Here is a 13911-nt window from a genome sequence, read left to right as displayed (position 1 = left end):
TGAGTCCATGTAACCAAACTGGACTGGGGAGCTAGGGCATGCAAGAGGAAGAGTCCAGCAGGGATGAGCCTGGCTTTGAGACCCGGAGTTGGGAAGCAGTGGCGAGGAACCCACCTCTGTTCCTCCTGAAGGGTGGGGCAGCTTAGTCACTACCAGAGCCACTCAACATCCCATTAGCCTACAGCATAGAAATAAACATCCACCTTCTGTTCTGGGTGGGAGAAGATGGGGACAGAAGGGGACATGGGCCAGGAACCCAAAATGAGGGTGCTTATTTAGGCTCTGCTGCCAGAATCCCCTGGAGAGGTCATTGCCAATCTGTCCAATGGACACGGACATTAGAATGGGTGGTTGACAGGACTGTGCATATGGGCTGGAGGTGATCCAGGTGCTGCCCATGGCCTGGTCGTAGCAGATCTCCAGGGAAGTGATGCTCCTTGGATCTAAAGACTCCTGGATCCACTGCCCACCTTCAAGCCCAGGCTCAGACCTATGGTACAAAGCCAAGTATGAACACATATTTCCCTGGCTCAGGATCCAGGTGGGATCTCTAAGGAATGGCTCTGTCCCACCACCCTCAGTTCCACCTAAAGACAAGGGTGCCATAGGCCCAGGTAGAGCTGAGAAAGTGCTGGTAGGTACAAGGCAAAATGGCACTCACGTAGGACAAGTCCTCCAGGCCCTTGCCCAGGATCTGCCCTGACACACAGCTGCTGTCTGAGCCACTGGAGCCACTGGCTGATGGGCACTGGGAGGAAACCTCTGAGTCCTCAGGAGCTGGGAAAGGAGACCAGGTGAGCCATCAGCAGGGGAGGCCCAGATCCCAAGTCATGCCCTTCTGCCTCTGGGAAAGCCCAGAAACCTACTCAAAGATGGCTGGCTGCCCAGTTCGGCATCAGTCTCCAGTGCCACTTCCTCTGGGAAACTGGTGGAATACAGGGGCCAGCGGAAGCCCAGAAGAGCTGGGTCTCTGTGCAGATGCAGGTTGAGGGACCCCAGTACGGAGCAAGAGGCAGGATCTCCAGGAAGGGCGCCTGAGGCCCCCAGGTAGGGGCTGTCAGAGTCAAAGGGAGCCACAGCAATGGAGGCCCGAGAGCGAACTGCTGCATGAGAAAGAGTCCGGTTGGGTCAGGCCAGAGCTCAGCTGGGCTGAGGTCCTGAGGGGAGTGCAGGCTAGGGCTGCCAGAGGCCCACATCGCTCCCTGAGCAGCTCTCCCCACCCCACCCCGCAGCCTGTCTGCTACCTCGGCACTTCAGGATATAGTTGACGGTGCGGTCACTGATAGCTTCTTTGCTGGGGGCGATGTCCCGGAAGGCCTTGTTCCCCACACCCATAGACACCATCTCAGCCATGCGCACCTCTGGGTGGAAAATGGTTATCTGGACATCAGGCCGGCCCTTTATCACTCCTCCTCATGTAAGTCTCTCCTGGACACCCAGAGCCTGGGGACTGTCCAGTTCACCAAACACTCAGAGGTTTACATGTCCGCAGCCTGAGATGGTGACATGAGGACTGCCTGGCTTGAGTTCTTTCTCCTGTGCTGGCTGTTGCTGCTGGACCTTTTCCACCCTCCCCAGTGTTTCCAGTTCCTGAGGCCCTCGCTGGGGCCCCTCTGGGACAATGTAAGCTCTCCAAGGAGGGGATCATGGGATGAAATGGGACAGACACCCACCCTTGTTGTGGATGGCCTGCCTCCAGAGCAGGCGGGAGATGTCAGCTGTCCAGGCCTGCTTGGTGGCCAAGCTGGTGGCTTGTAGCACAAAGGTGTCCCTAGCCTTGCGACGGCGAAACCAGATCTCAAAGCGCAGGTTGTTGTTCCCACAGCACTCAGTGAGGCCAAGATCTGCCATCTGTGTGACCAGGAGAGGAGCTCAGTGAGGCTGTAGGGGTGCTGGGGGTACGAGGAGGGCCCGAGTTGAGCCTACCTTGAAGGACCGCTTGTAGGTAAACATGTCAATGCCTGTGGGTCCTCGGCGAGGCTTGCTGAAGAGCAATAGCTCCTCAAAGAGGAAAATGCGACGCAGGGATTTGTGGCGCCCACAGCGGACTGTGAACTCATCCTGCCGGACCAACTGGCCCTGTTCCTTGAGGTTGACCTGCCAAGTGGGGGCCCGGTGGGTGCCTGGCCTCTTCTGCCCCCTCCCTTCACACCCACTGCCCCTGGCCTGCTGAGACTCACGTCACAGCCCTGGATGGCATCCATGGCTAGCAAGTCATTGCCGTGTCGCAGCTGGAAGTGCACGAGGCTCTGGGCAGCCCGCAGGGCACTCAGCTCCTGTGCGGGTCCCCCACAGGCCCGCGCCAGCTCCTGCAGCAGCAGCGCATACTTGCTCATGCGCTGGATAGGCTTCAGCAGGTAGGAGGCCAAGTCCAAGTGGTCCCCCAGTGCCTGCTGCTTGTCCTGCCGGGTGCATCAGACACCGTCAGGGAGCTTCCCGTTGTTTGCTCCATCCCCCCTCCCGCTACAGTCTCAGGCTCACCCACCCTGAAGAAGACGTGACCATAGCTGGTCATCAGGGCATCAGAGCGCGGTTTATTCTTGCTGTAGAGTGCGTACATCCCAAACTGCACCCTCTGCAAAGATACACAGCTTGACCAGGTGCCAATGGGCCAGCATCCAAGGGAGTCAAACCACTCAGCTTGGGAGGCCCAAATGGCCGATGACGTGTCCCCAGGAGGCCTCCCACCGACAGATCCTACCTGCCCTGCTTGGAGTGACGGGTGATCTGGCAGGAACAAGCGCTGTGCAGAGAGGGGCTTGCCTACAGGGCTCTGGGGAGGAAGTCCTGCACACAGCCCTGCCACTTCCACAGCCCCAAGAGCTCTGCTCTGGTCTCCTCTCACCTTGAACGACCCTTCCCCTGCTCACAACACTAAGCTACACTGACCCATCTCCTTCTCAACCACTGGGCCTCTTTCCTGCCAAGCACATTGTACTTGATCTTTCCTCTGAATGGAATGCTCTGACTACAGCCCCTCCCTCTGGCCTTAGCTCAAACATCAGCTTCTCTTAAGATGCCTCTCTAACTGTTCTCTCTAAAGGGGGTACCCCTGCCTCACTGCTAACTCACCATCACCTATCTGGATTTTTTTTCTAATCCCAAATATAATCTGGAATTATCTATTTTACACTCACATCTCCTCTGCTAAACTAAAAGTACCCTGAAGAACAGGGGCTGGTTGGTCCTGCTCATAGCTGTGCCCATCACACGACCTGACACCAAGGTCAGACCCAATAGCTCACTGTTGAGTGTGGCAGGATCAGCCAGGGGCCGCGTGGCCTGTGGGGCTTACATGACGCAGGAAGGCATAGGCCACCCGGGGCGGGTGCTGGGTGCAGGCCTCCAGCTCACGCAAGAAAAAATGGTGGTGGAAGTCCCACAGCTTCTCCAGGTTACCAAAGAGTTGGGCACGCTGGCCACGGAGGCCCTGGGGCACATCAGGGCGATCCAGCTCAGGGAAGTAGTTCTCTATGGTGTAGTCCAGGGCACGGACATATTCCCGCTCCGTAGCCACCATCTCCGCCAGCACCAGCTGAAGTCTACCAGGGAGGTGGAGTCAGGACCTGAGACATCCGCCCTGCCACTGCCCTCCCTGCCCTGCCCACTCTGTACCTGTTGGGGCTCCTGGGGTCACAGCTCCCAGGAGGAGGCACGGTGGGGCATGACTCTGACTGGGCACCACCTCCAGCCTCTCGTCTGTGGCAGGCAGGTACAATGGCCTCAGGGTGGCACTGGTGGGCAGGTTCTCTGAGACTCAATCCCAGATTCTGATCAAGGCTATAGGCCTTCCTCAGGGGAGGGACAGCAGGTACCGCTGGGACCCGGCTGACACACAGGCTAGCTGTGCTACCCGTCGGGGGTGACTTCAGAGCAGCTTCTAACTTCTGATCCAGGGCCAGCCAGGTGTCCTGGCACTGCGCCCAGGCCCAGCGGCACTCCTGGCGAATACCCTCAGATCCCAGCCCTGTGGCTAAAGCCCACATCTTTCGGAAGTGGGCAGGAGGCAAGTCCGGGTGCTTGGTCCAATGCAGCTGCAGTCGCTGCAGCACAACCCCTGGGCGCTCCTGTTCCAGCTCTGCCAACACCTGCCGCCCCTCCTCGGCCCAGGTCAAGGCCTGCAACACCAAGGCCAGATGGGCACTGAGGAAGGATCTCCCCAAGACTGCTGAGCCCTCTCCTCTACTTCCGCCCATCCCCACAGAATGGTGGCCCCAGGCTGCATCCCCAGTGGATTTGGGCATCAGACTGAAAACAGGCACAACAGCCTTCAAAGCTCAGGCTGCCATAGCACTAAGCAGCCACCCCCTCTGACTTCACTGACCACCTGGAACCAGGGACAGGACCCCTCACGAACCTGCTTGAAGAACTGCAAGAGTCTGTCGGCATCTGCCAGTCGCTGCCGCCGCTGGGCCAAGGCCCTAGAGAAGTCGGCCAGCTGGGTTTGCAGGGTCAGAAAGCGGGCCCCAAAGGGGCCCAGTTCGGCTGCATCAGAGCCAACCAGTGGCTGCAGACATTTCTCCCCTCGCCTGACCTGTTCCTGGAGACAGAGTTTGGAATCAGCAAGCCTAGGCCTGGCATTGCAGTTGCTGAGCCCAGGTCTTTTCCATGGATGTCCACATGGCATCACCAAGTCACTTCTGTGAAGACCAGACCTCCACAACCCCTCCCCCAACCCCCTCTCTCTGTGCTCCTCTCCACAGCGAAACTCCCTGGAAAAAACGTTATTTTCATCACTACTTCTTAACTATGTTGGCCTTCTGCAGCCCCACTTCACTCCCCATACCCAGCGGCTCTCAGGCTTCCTCTGACTCTTACCATTCAGTACTACCAATCCTATCTCCTCTAGCTCCCCTGATCTCTCCCCTTTCCCTGATTCTCCTTGGCTTTCTCTAGTGCTTCCCCTCTCCTGATCCCCCATCCATTAGCTTAGCTGTTAAACCTTGGTGTTCCTGAAGACAGCCCACTCTCTCTCAGGCAATCATGTGCAAACACACTTCAAATATCACCCATACACCTACAACCACCAAATGAGCCTCTACACTCAGTGCTCCCTCTCCTTCCCTCATGGTCATTTCCAAAGTACATCCAAGGCTGGACAGATGAACGCCCTTTCCCCCAGAAGGTCCATCTCTCAGGGAACAGTACCTATTCACCTTTGTAAATACTTCTTCCTCTCACAGCTTCACATGTATCCACCACTGAATCCCATCAACTTCTCAAATGATATCTCCTCTGCCACCATCCTGGCCAGAGTAAGCATCATTCCCACCTGGACCACTACAAGTGCCTCCTCAATGGACTCTGATTGTCCATCCACCAAATCACTGTCTACCCAGGAACTATGGTAATATTTCTAGAATACAGATCTGATTATATGGTTTTCCTGCTTAAACTGTACTCCGTTATAGGACCCAGTTCCTGGCCACTGGCCATTCTTCCAGCCTCATTTTACCTCATCTCACCCTACCCTCCCTCCTTCTTCTGCTCTGTATTTCATCCTCACTGACTTTCTGACGGTTCCTCAGGCCAGCCACGCTCCTTCCTATCACAAGATCTTTGCACATGCTTTTTGCTTCTCCAGTCTGAAACGTGTCTTATCTCTAACCCTCTTCTGCCTGGTTAACGTCAACCTATCCTTCAGATCTCAGATCAAAGTCACTATCTCAAGAGAGTTTGGCCAATACTCCTCCTCGTTCAGGACTTTTACCATACACTCAGATAGAAACACCTGTATTGCTTCTCTCTAGAACTTCTGTACAGAAAGAACAAATGTGCTCAGTCGCACAGTCATGTCCGACTCTTTGCAACCTCATGGACGGTAGCTTGCCAGGCTCCCCTGTCCGTGGGATTCTCCAGGCAAGAATACTGGAGTGGGTTTCCATTCCCTTCTCCAAAAAAGAAGATATACATGACTTTCAATCTTTGGTTACAACTGATCTTCTCCGCTGGATTGTAATTTCCAAGAGAATAAAGACTAGATTTACTTTCACCCACTCTGCATTCCAAGTTTCTGGCAAAGTGCTCCAATACCTACACAAGGAACAAGTAACCAAACTCACCTGAGCAATCTGGTCCAGCTCCCGAAAAGGGCCTTGGGCCTGAAGCAGCATGTCCAGTGAAAGCTCCCTGGGCTCCTCAAGTGCTGGCCAGCCCACCTGCTGAAGCCATACTTCCATCTGGAGGAGTACGAACACGGAAAGGAGAGTTGTTGCTATGGGGTGGGGGTGATGCTTAAGATTAGAGGTGAGGCCCACTGGGGCGGACAGTTCCCACCTGGTGCAGCTCGCCCTCCTGGGCCTCCAGCGTCTGGACCAACTCCAGTGCTTGTATTCGGCGGTTACCCTGCAGTGTCAGTTGGTGCAGCAATCCATCCACGCGGCCATACAGCTCCTCAACCTCGTCCACCGCTGACCTGGTGCATGGTACATGTCTTAGTGCCCCTTCCAGGTGCCTAGATCCACTTGACCCTGTCCTGGGACCATAATCCTGGCTGGTCTGGGCCAGACACTGAGTCCTTGGCATGGGATATGGTGGGCTGGGGCAAGACCTGGGCTTGTACCTACCTGTAGTCTGGGCTCAGGGTTACCTCTGGGACCTCTTGCTTTAGCCACGTCAGCTCCAAGGCTCCCTGGCATTGTAGCCATGCCAACCGTGGAGAGCCTAGCACATGCTCCATCAGGACCCGTGCCTGCCGCAACAGTCGACCGGCTTCCTATGATTAAGAGCAACAGGTGGTGGAGGCGTGCATGGGAGAAGGGGAAGGAAGATAGGGAGAATTTGGGGAGGTGTCAAGAGGGGACACTCACCCCAGACTCCACAGGCTGGGGCACAGCCTTCATGCTCTCAATGGCTCCCTGAAGCAGGGCACAAACTACCTGGCAGCTCTGCAGGAGGGCTTCCAGACGCTGTGAACAGAGGCAGGCATGACTAGCGCAGAGCACAGGGCTGGTCCCAAGCAGCTTGGATCCCAGGCCACGGCAGCCAGCTATGCACTGCCCAAGCCAGCCCAGGGGAGGCTCCTCTGCTGACCATATCGCCTGTCTACCCACCCAATGCCCCACCCAGTGTACTGACCATCCGGAAGTCCAGCCAAGCCTGGTGACAGTAAGGCAGGCCTCCTCCTAGTGAAGTGAGCAACTCTGAGGTGGAGATGTGGGTCAGCAGGCTTTGGTGAGAGGACAGATGCTCTAACTGCAGAAAAAGAAGGTGTAGTGGACTCGGGCCTGGTGGGGACTCACCCCATCTCCACCCTGACTAAAATGGCTCAGTACCTGTAGCCCTGCAGGCACTTCCTCCGGCAGCTTTCCCACCAGCAGCACACGGTGCACTGATCCTGGGACTGCTTCCTGCAAATAATCTGAGCTCAGCCCTGACCCCGACCCTACACAAAAGGAATGGCTAAGGGGAAGAAGGGAGCTACAATCCTGTACTCACTTGCAGTTGGCTGAGCCCCCAGAATATGGAAGAGCTTGGGGAACAAATCCGGGCATCCACTAGCACGGTCAGTCCCAAGGTCTGTACTTTGGGCCTAAAGGAGCAGGCTTTGGTTGAGTATCTATTTCCCCAACCCTGCCATCTCCTGGCTCAGGTTCTGTCCCCCAACCTCCTCCCCCAACCTGGGGATGCTTTGCAAGTAGAGCAGGAGGCGGACAAGCTCATGGCTGTTGCACTTGGGGTGATTCCAGGCTGAGTTATGGGCACACAGAAGCAGCACTGCCCGGCCTTCCACATCTCGAGTCCCTGTGGGGAAACGGCAGTGAACACCTGCTCAATCAAGCCACCCCACCTGTACCGCCTTTAGTGTCTCCCAGCTAGCTACCTGGCAGGGCAGCCATGCCACTGGCAAGTAGCTCCCAGGCAAGGTCTTGGGCCAGGAGGTAGTCAGTGGACTTCAAGAGCCTGGATCTGTGGGAGTCTTGGGGAGGAAAACCGCTTGGGTCTACACTGGGCAATCTACCCAGAGATCCCCTATTTGCATCTGGGCTTTAGTCTGAGTAGGATCAGAAGCCTCCCCACCTTCAGGTACCCTCCTTCCTTCCCTCCCAAGACCTGGCCCAGCCTTCCTTACCTGCCTCCAGTAGCTCTGATGATGTCTCAGATAAAAGACCTCCATGGTTCACAGAGTCACTGTCCAACCCTTCAGGGTCCAAGCGGACTGGCATGACCCTGCCTGAAACTGAGTCCCCTGCCAAGTCTCCTCCTTGGCTGTCATTCTCACCCTGTGCCAGACTAAGGTGGGAAGACATTGGACTTAGGAGGATCTCTACTCCAGAGGAGGCCGGTTCCTTCATGTGGACAGAAGACCCTCTTAATGTGCCCTTCTGGCCATGCCCCGACTTATCTGCAACCATCTGTCCTGTGGGTGACTGAAGTTCACCAGGCAGAGGGCTGCCCTGGAGCTCCTCCCCCTGGGCTGCCCCTGATGGTGGGCTTGGAGGATGGGGGTTCTTAGCCTGCATCTGGGGAGCAGGTTCCCCCTCATCCCAGGCATCTCTGAAACTGCACACAGCAAATCTCCAGTCGGTGGCATGGCCGTGGGACTCTGGAGACTCATCCCCATCCTCCAGAGGCCCTTCCATCACCCCTTCCTTAAGGGTGGGCCTGCTCCAAGCAAAAGGGAGAGGAGCTAAGCCCTCGGTGTGAAGTGAGACCTCAGCTCATCCAGGAAACACGTTGAAGATGGCCGGGTAGGGCTCGGCGGGTGATGCAGGCAGAAGGCACTAGGCCGTAGGAGGCACCAGTCTTGGTGCCCGGCACTGGCACCGGGAGCACAGCGGCTGTCGCAGTTGAGGCCTGAAGAGAAGGGAGAACGGCTAGGGTCTCTCCCTCTAGCTGGGGACCAGCGACGCCACGCTCCCGTGGGCCTTCACCCGGAAGGCCCCACGCTGGGGGCCGGCCTGCGCGGGTGCGATGCTCACGGCGAGGGCGGGGCGCGCCTCGTGCTCGTGCTCACGCCGGCCTGGCCGACGCCGGCCTGGCCGACGCCGGCCTCGCCATGGGCTCGCGCGCCCGTTCCCTCGCCCGCCCCGCCGGCCACGCTCACAACCCCAGGACGCGCCGACGGGGAACCGCGAGCCCAAGACGCCAGGAAGCCGGAGCCCTCGAACGTACCGCACCGCTGCCTAGACGGCGGCTACTGCACGCAGCCTCCAGACCGCGGGGGCGGCACGGGCGCAGCAGGAAACATGGCGGCGCCGCACCGCCCCCTGGGGGCCGGAGGACGCACCCACCGCCCACCCGGCCGGGCCCGACGGCAGCCGCCCGAGCCCCAGCCAGCCCGAGAGCGCCGAGACCGCGGCTCTCGCAGCGCCCCCTGCCGAGCCGCCCCCACGTCCCGCGCGGGCTGGGACGACTCGGCTTCACCCCCGGGGCTTCCAGCTGACTTTGACTTGGCTTCTCAGCCCGCTGGCAGGGGTAACGACCAGCGGCCTTCCCACGGCGCCCACTCCCCCGGCCTGCTCAGCGCGCCAGAAGCGCTCCCCCGCTGGGAAGGCGGCATAGGTGCGCGAGGGTGAGTGAGCCAGGGGTCCGCCTGGGAGTGAGGGCGGGGGCTGGCGGAGCGAGCGGGGGAGGCTTCTGCTCTTGAATGCACGCGGGATGCGGGGAGTACAGCCCCAGCCTCCCTGGGCAAAACAAGGAGCGCTTCTGTCAGCCTGGAGACCCCTAAGAGAGACTCCGGAAGCCCAAACTAGCTACTTGGTGCTGCTGGCAGCCATTAGGGGTATCTTCATGGAGGGAGGGGCCCTTCCATTGCAGCCCCTATCTTCCTTTCCAGTCCTCAGGCCCAGACACCGAGAGACAGCTTGTATGATCCCATGATGGGTCGTGGGGACTGCTGTCTGGGCTAGAGGGAAGGAGGGAGCTCTGTAGTGGGTGCTGACCCAGATTCGCCAGGATCCACCAGGCCCGGACTCTCCACTCCCCTGCATTCTTGGCACTTCTGTCATATACACCCTCTCCCCAGCTGCCCACCCCCTGCCACAAAATCCAGCCAAAGAGGCTGGAACTGAGGACAGGATTCTGGAAGAAGAGGGCCAGGTGTGCCCTTCCACTTACCTGCTGGGTGAGCTCCTGCAACTCAGTACCCCTTGAGCCTCATCTTACCTGTAAAAGAAAGAAGGAAAGTTGTTCCTTTCTCCTGGGATTCCCCCCTGAGGACTAGGAAAGACCTGTATGTCAGAGGTCCACTTGCTGCCAGCTCTTGGGCTGTGTTGGAGCCCTGCCCTTCATTTCATGCTCTGTCAGAGGATCCTGAACTGGTGAAAGTCACTTGGACAGCTGACCTATGAGATTTTGCTCAGCTTTGAGGTGTGAAGTCCCTTTGGGGACATGTGGGCCTGGCCTGACACTCCCCCAAACTTGTGGGAAGATTATAAGAAGGTAGCCTATGTGGCCAGAAGAAGACACTGTGCCCCATAACCTTATTCAGGCCCTGGGTTCCTTGTAGAGAGAGGGCGGTGGGTACAGTGGCTTCCCTGGCTCTAGGGTAGTCACCTCCTTCAAGAAGCTGCCAGAGGAGAGAATCAGGGCATCAGAAGGAGCACCAGCAATCCTCCCCTCCCCACAGTTCCAGCTGCCACATCAGCACCAAGTCCGCCTCCCAGGAGCCTCCTTCTTCAGGGGATGTGGCCGGGAGTAAGGAGGCTTGGGGTTACCCTGCTCCATCCCCAACCCCCCGCAGGCCCTCTCATCCCACCCTCCTCTAGCTTCAGCGAGCATCAGGACCAGCCTTGGCTCCCTCCCCAGCTGTGTTAGAGCCGCCCCACTGAGTCACTGCTTCCAGCTCCCTCCCTCCCCTTCTGCTGCCCAGTCTGCCCACCCCCACCCCAGCCAGGCCCCCTGTGAGCCTTGGTTAGACTTGCTGGCCAGCACATGTACCCCTCCAGAGCCAAAGACAAGAGGCCTCAAACCACAGGCCATACCTGACCCCAGCACCTCTGGGCACAGGCGGATAGATTCAGGGGCAGGGCCAGGCCTTGGTTTAGTCACTCTGCACAGAATGTGCATTGTAAGCCTCATGAAGACAGAGACCATGTATTGCCCACTTCTGTATTTCTTGTATCTAGCACAGGGCCTGGAATAAATATTGAGGGGTGCCTGAGACTGGTCACACCAGCCCTGCCCTCCTGAGGCTCTCCACTTATGAGCCAGATGTAAACCAGAGTCACAAATGGAAGCAGATTCAGAGGCTCAGTCGGAGAGGGCCACAGAAGAGGCAGAGGGTGGCAAGATGCACAGCTCCGGGATGGCAGAGAGACAGATAGAAATGGGGACAAACTGGGCCTAGTGGGGAACACTGGGGGCGGGGCCTGGAGCCAACCTGAGCCGCTGACCACAGCAGGGTCTGTGGGCTGAGCTTGCAGGACTGAGCAGTGACTCATGGGGCCCAGCTCTGTGGCTCTCCTGGCAGCAGAATGTCCTCACAGCAACCTTTTCCACTGAGATCATGAAATGGGGATGGGCCTCCCTCCCCTGCCCCTTCACCAGCCAGCTCCACATTTCTCACCAACACGAGCCACTCAAAAATGGAGCGGGAGCTCTGTGCTTCTATGGGCCTAGTGATAAGAGAACCACAGTCATTGCCCTCATTCCATCCCAAACCTTCCCCTCTTCAGTACTGCCCTAGACAGCGCGGGTGACAAATGCTCTACGCCTTCCACACCCATCTCACCTCCAGCCTAAATGAGCTCTTACTCCTTAGTGTGGCATTCGAAGCCATCCGGAGGCATAGTCACAGCCTTCCCGTCCAGCTTTTACATAGGCCTGGAAAACTCACCTGATCACAAGCTTGTCGCAATATGTCTCCCTGTTTGTGGAATGCCCAGGTGGCGCAGTGGTAAAGGATCTGCCTGTCAGTGCAGGAGACACAGGAGATGTGGGTTCAATCCCTGGGTCGGGAAGATCCCCTGGAGGAGGAAATGGCAACCGACTCCAGTATTCTTGCCTGGGAAATCCTATGGACAGAGGAGCCTGGCAGGCTACAGTCCATGGGGTCGTAAAGAGTCAGACACGACTGAGTGACTGAGTATACAGACATATGCACACGTGGAATGCTCATGCTCATCCCTCCAGGTCAAAACCCTTCCTCCTTCAAGGCACTGGAGGTTGTTCCCACCATCCTGCCTGGTCAGATGGTGTCTCGTTTGCTTTTCTGCATCCCGGATGCCTGCCTCCCCTGGTTTTCTTACCCTCAGTCTGCTCATCTCTGACCAGCCGTTTTCTTGGAAGTCCCCCCATTTTTGGTTACCCAGCTCTAGGCCCAGGAGCCCCTCTGCACCCCTTTCCTACACCATCAGTTGTGGATTTCATTTCTGAACCTTCCTAATCTAGTGATTTTTGAGGGATGTGGTCTCTCTCTCCTTCTGGAGAGCCGGTTCAGATTACAGATTTCTGGGCTCCCGTAGACCTGCTGAGTCAGAACCTTGGGGTAGGCCCAGGAATCTGTGTTTGACAAGCTCCCAGTGGTTCTGACACCAGGGTCTGAGAATAGCTGCCGGCCGTCTCCAGCATAAGCACCTTCACATCCCTGGGCCTCCCAGCAGGTCTTCCATCTCTAGCCTTTCCTCCTACCGAGCCTTCCTCCACATAGGCCTTCACCCATCCTCCCCCAGCTACATTCATGCTCCCTACTGCACATCACTGCCCACACTCCCTAGGTCACTATTCTCCCAGGCTCCCACCTCCGAAACTCGGCAGGGTCACCCCACCCACGCCTTTGTGTCCTTGGCTGGCCTCTCCCCAGCATGTCACTCGCTGCTCCTTGCCTCTCACTGTGTGTGCTCCAGATGTCTTTTATTCATGCTGCTCTTCCCACCTGACATGCACTGACATAGCTTCACCCATGCTGTCTGAGCCCCATCATACACACACACTCATACCCCTCTCAAAGCTACCCCCCTCCACTAGATCTCCTCGGGCCTCACAGCACTTTCTATGCTCTTGGGCTTGTAACGAAACACCAACAATGACTAACATTTATAATCCTTTACAACGGGCCAGGCTGTGTACTAGATTCTTCTCATTTCATCATCTAATCCAGACAGCAGCGGTATGAAATAAGCATCCCATTTTAGAGATGAAGACACTGGAACTCGGAGAGAGTATGTAGCATACCTAAGGTAACATACCCAGCAAGGGAGGGCTGGGACCAGCTGCTCAGCCTTATTGCAGCCGACTATAAGCCGTGTGAGGGCAAAGCCTGAAAGTCACTCTTCCTTCTCTTCCCACATTCCCCAGGCATAAGTCAGAAAAAAGGCTGACTAAATGTGTAAGCTTTGCAGTGTGTTCAGGGTTTCAGATCTGTGAAGATGAACAACAGGTCAGTGATTACCTAGGGCTCAGCAGAGGGTGAGGAGTGAATGCCAACATTACAGAGTTTCTCTGGGAGATGATGAAACTGTTCCAAACTTAGCTTGTGGGGAGGGTTGCACTACTCTGTGAATATGTTCGAAAACCACCAAGCTGTACATTTTAAATGGGTGAATTTTATGGTGTGTGTGTGTGTGTGTGTGTGAGGTATCGATAGAAAGGCCCAGTGGAAACTGGGTCTGCTGTCATCAGGGATTTCTATCCCTAGATGTTTCTGGACCCCACACTCTCCAATTTGTATCAGAAACACTCAGGGTAACCAGCTCCCTGGAGATTGTCCTCCCACCCGCCATGTGTGGAACACATCTGTTCATTTGTCCTACCGCTCCCTCCAGGCATTTGAGGAATGTTTATCTGGTGCCAGTGTGTGTTGGCTGCATCTTTGGGCACCTTGGCATCTGACCTCTGGGGTCTTTCTTCCTGCAAGTCATTCCCATTTTGTGGACTCCCAGTTCTGTGACCCCGTGCCCAGAGAACAATCCCCTGGACTTGCTGCAGGCTTCCTGTAAGGTGACGTAGTGGGAAAGAATGGGAGCAGAG

General features: G+C 56.9%; 1 protein-coding gene across 1 annotated transcript; it reads right to left on the bottom strand.

Moving 5' to 3' along the window:
* Nucleotides 421-8778, bottom strand: PLEKHG4 (pleckstrin homology and RhoGEF domain containing G4). The gene is made up of 21 exons (XM_005692135.3): nt 8072-8778; nt 7823-7942; nt 7620-7743; nt 7438-7531; nt 7275-7349; nt 7078-7194; nt 6810-6908; nt 6567-6715; nt 6277-6415; nt 6063-6179; nt 4358-4540; nt 3616-4118; nt 3296-3542; nt 2486-2575; nt 2181-2402; nt 1927-2097; nt 1674-1851; nt 1245-1361; nt 867-1103; nt 662-777; nt 421-490 (listed from the first exon to the last, which is right to left on the bottom strand). Exons 1-21 carry the CDS (start codon nt 8580-8582, stop codon nt 485-487), a joined length of 3615 nt encoding a protein of 1204 aa, XP_005692192.2. The 5' UTR covers nt 8583-8778; the 3' UTR covers nt 421-484.

The sequence above is a fragment of the Capra hircus genome, chromosome 18 (assembly GCF_001704415.2).
Source record: "Capra hircus breed San Clemente chromosome 18, ASM170441v1, whole genome shotgun sequence".
In the NCBI taxonomy this organism is placed as follows: domain Eukaryota; kingdom Metazoa; phylum Chordata; class Mammalia; order Artiodactyla; family Bovidae; genus Capra; species Capra hircus.
The sequence above is the reverse complement of the archived record's forward strand: the minus strand, read 5'-3'. Positions and strand labels throughout refer to the sequence as shown.

Excerpts from the sequence above, each read along its gene's own strand:
- PLEKHG4 (XM_005692135.3), bottom strand. The coding sequence starts at position 8,582 with ATGGAAGGGCCTCTGGAGGATGGGGATGAGTCTCCAGAGTCCCACGGC. Across the intron at positions 6,716-6,809 it reads CCCAGCCTGTGGAGTCTGGG|GAAGCCGGTCGACTGTTGCG; the intron begins GTGAGTGTCCCC and ends TCTTAATCATAG. Across the intron at positions 2,098-2,180 it reads ATGCCATCCAGGGCTGTGAC|GTCAACCTCAAGGAACAGGG; the intron begins GTGAGTCTCAGC and ends CCCACTTGGCAG.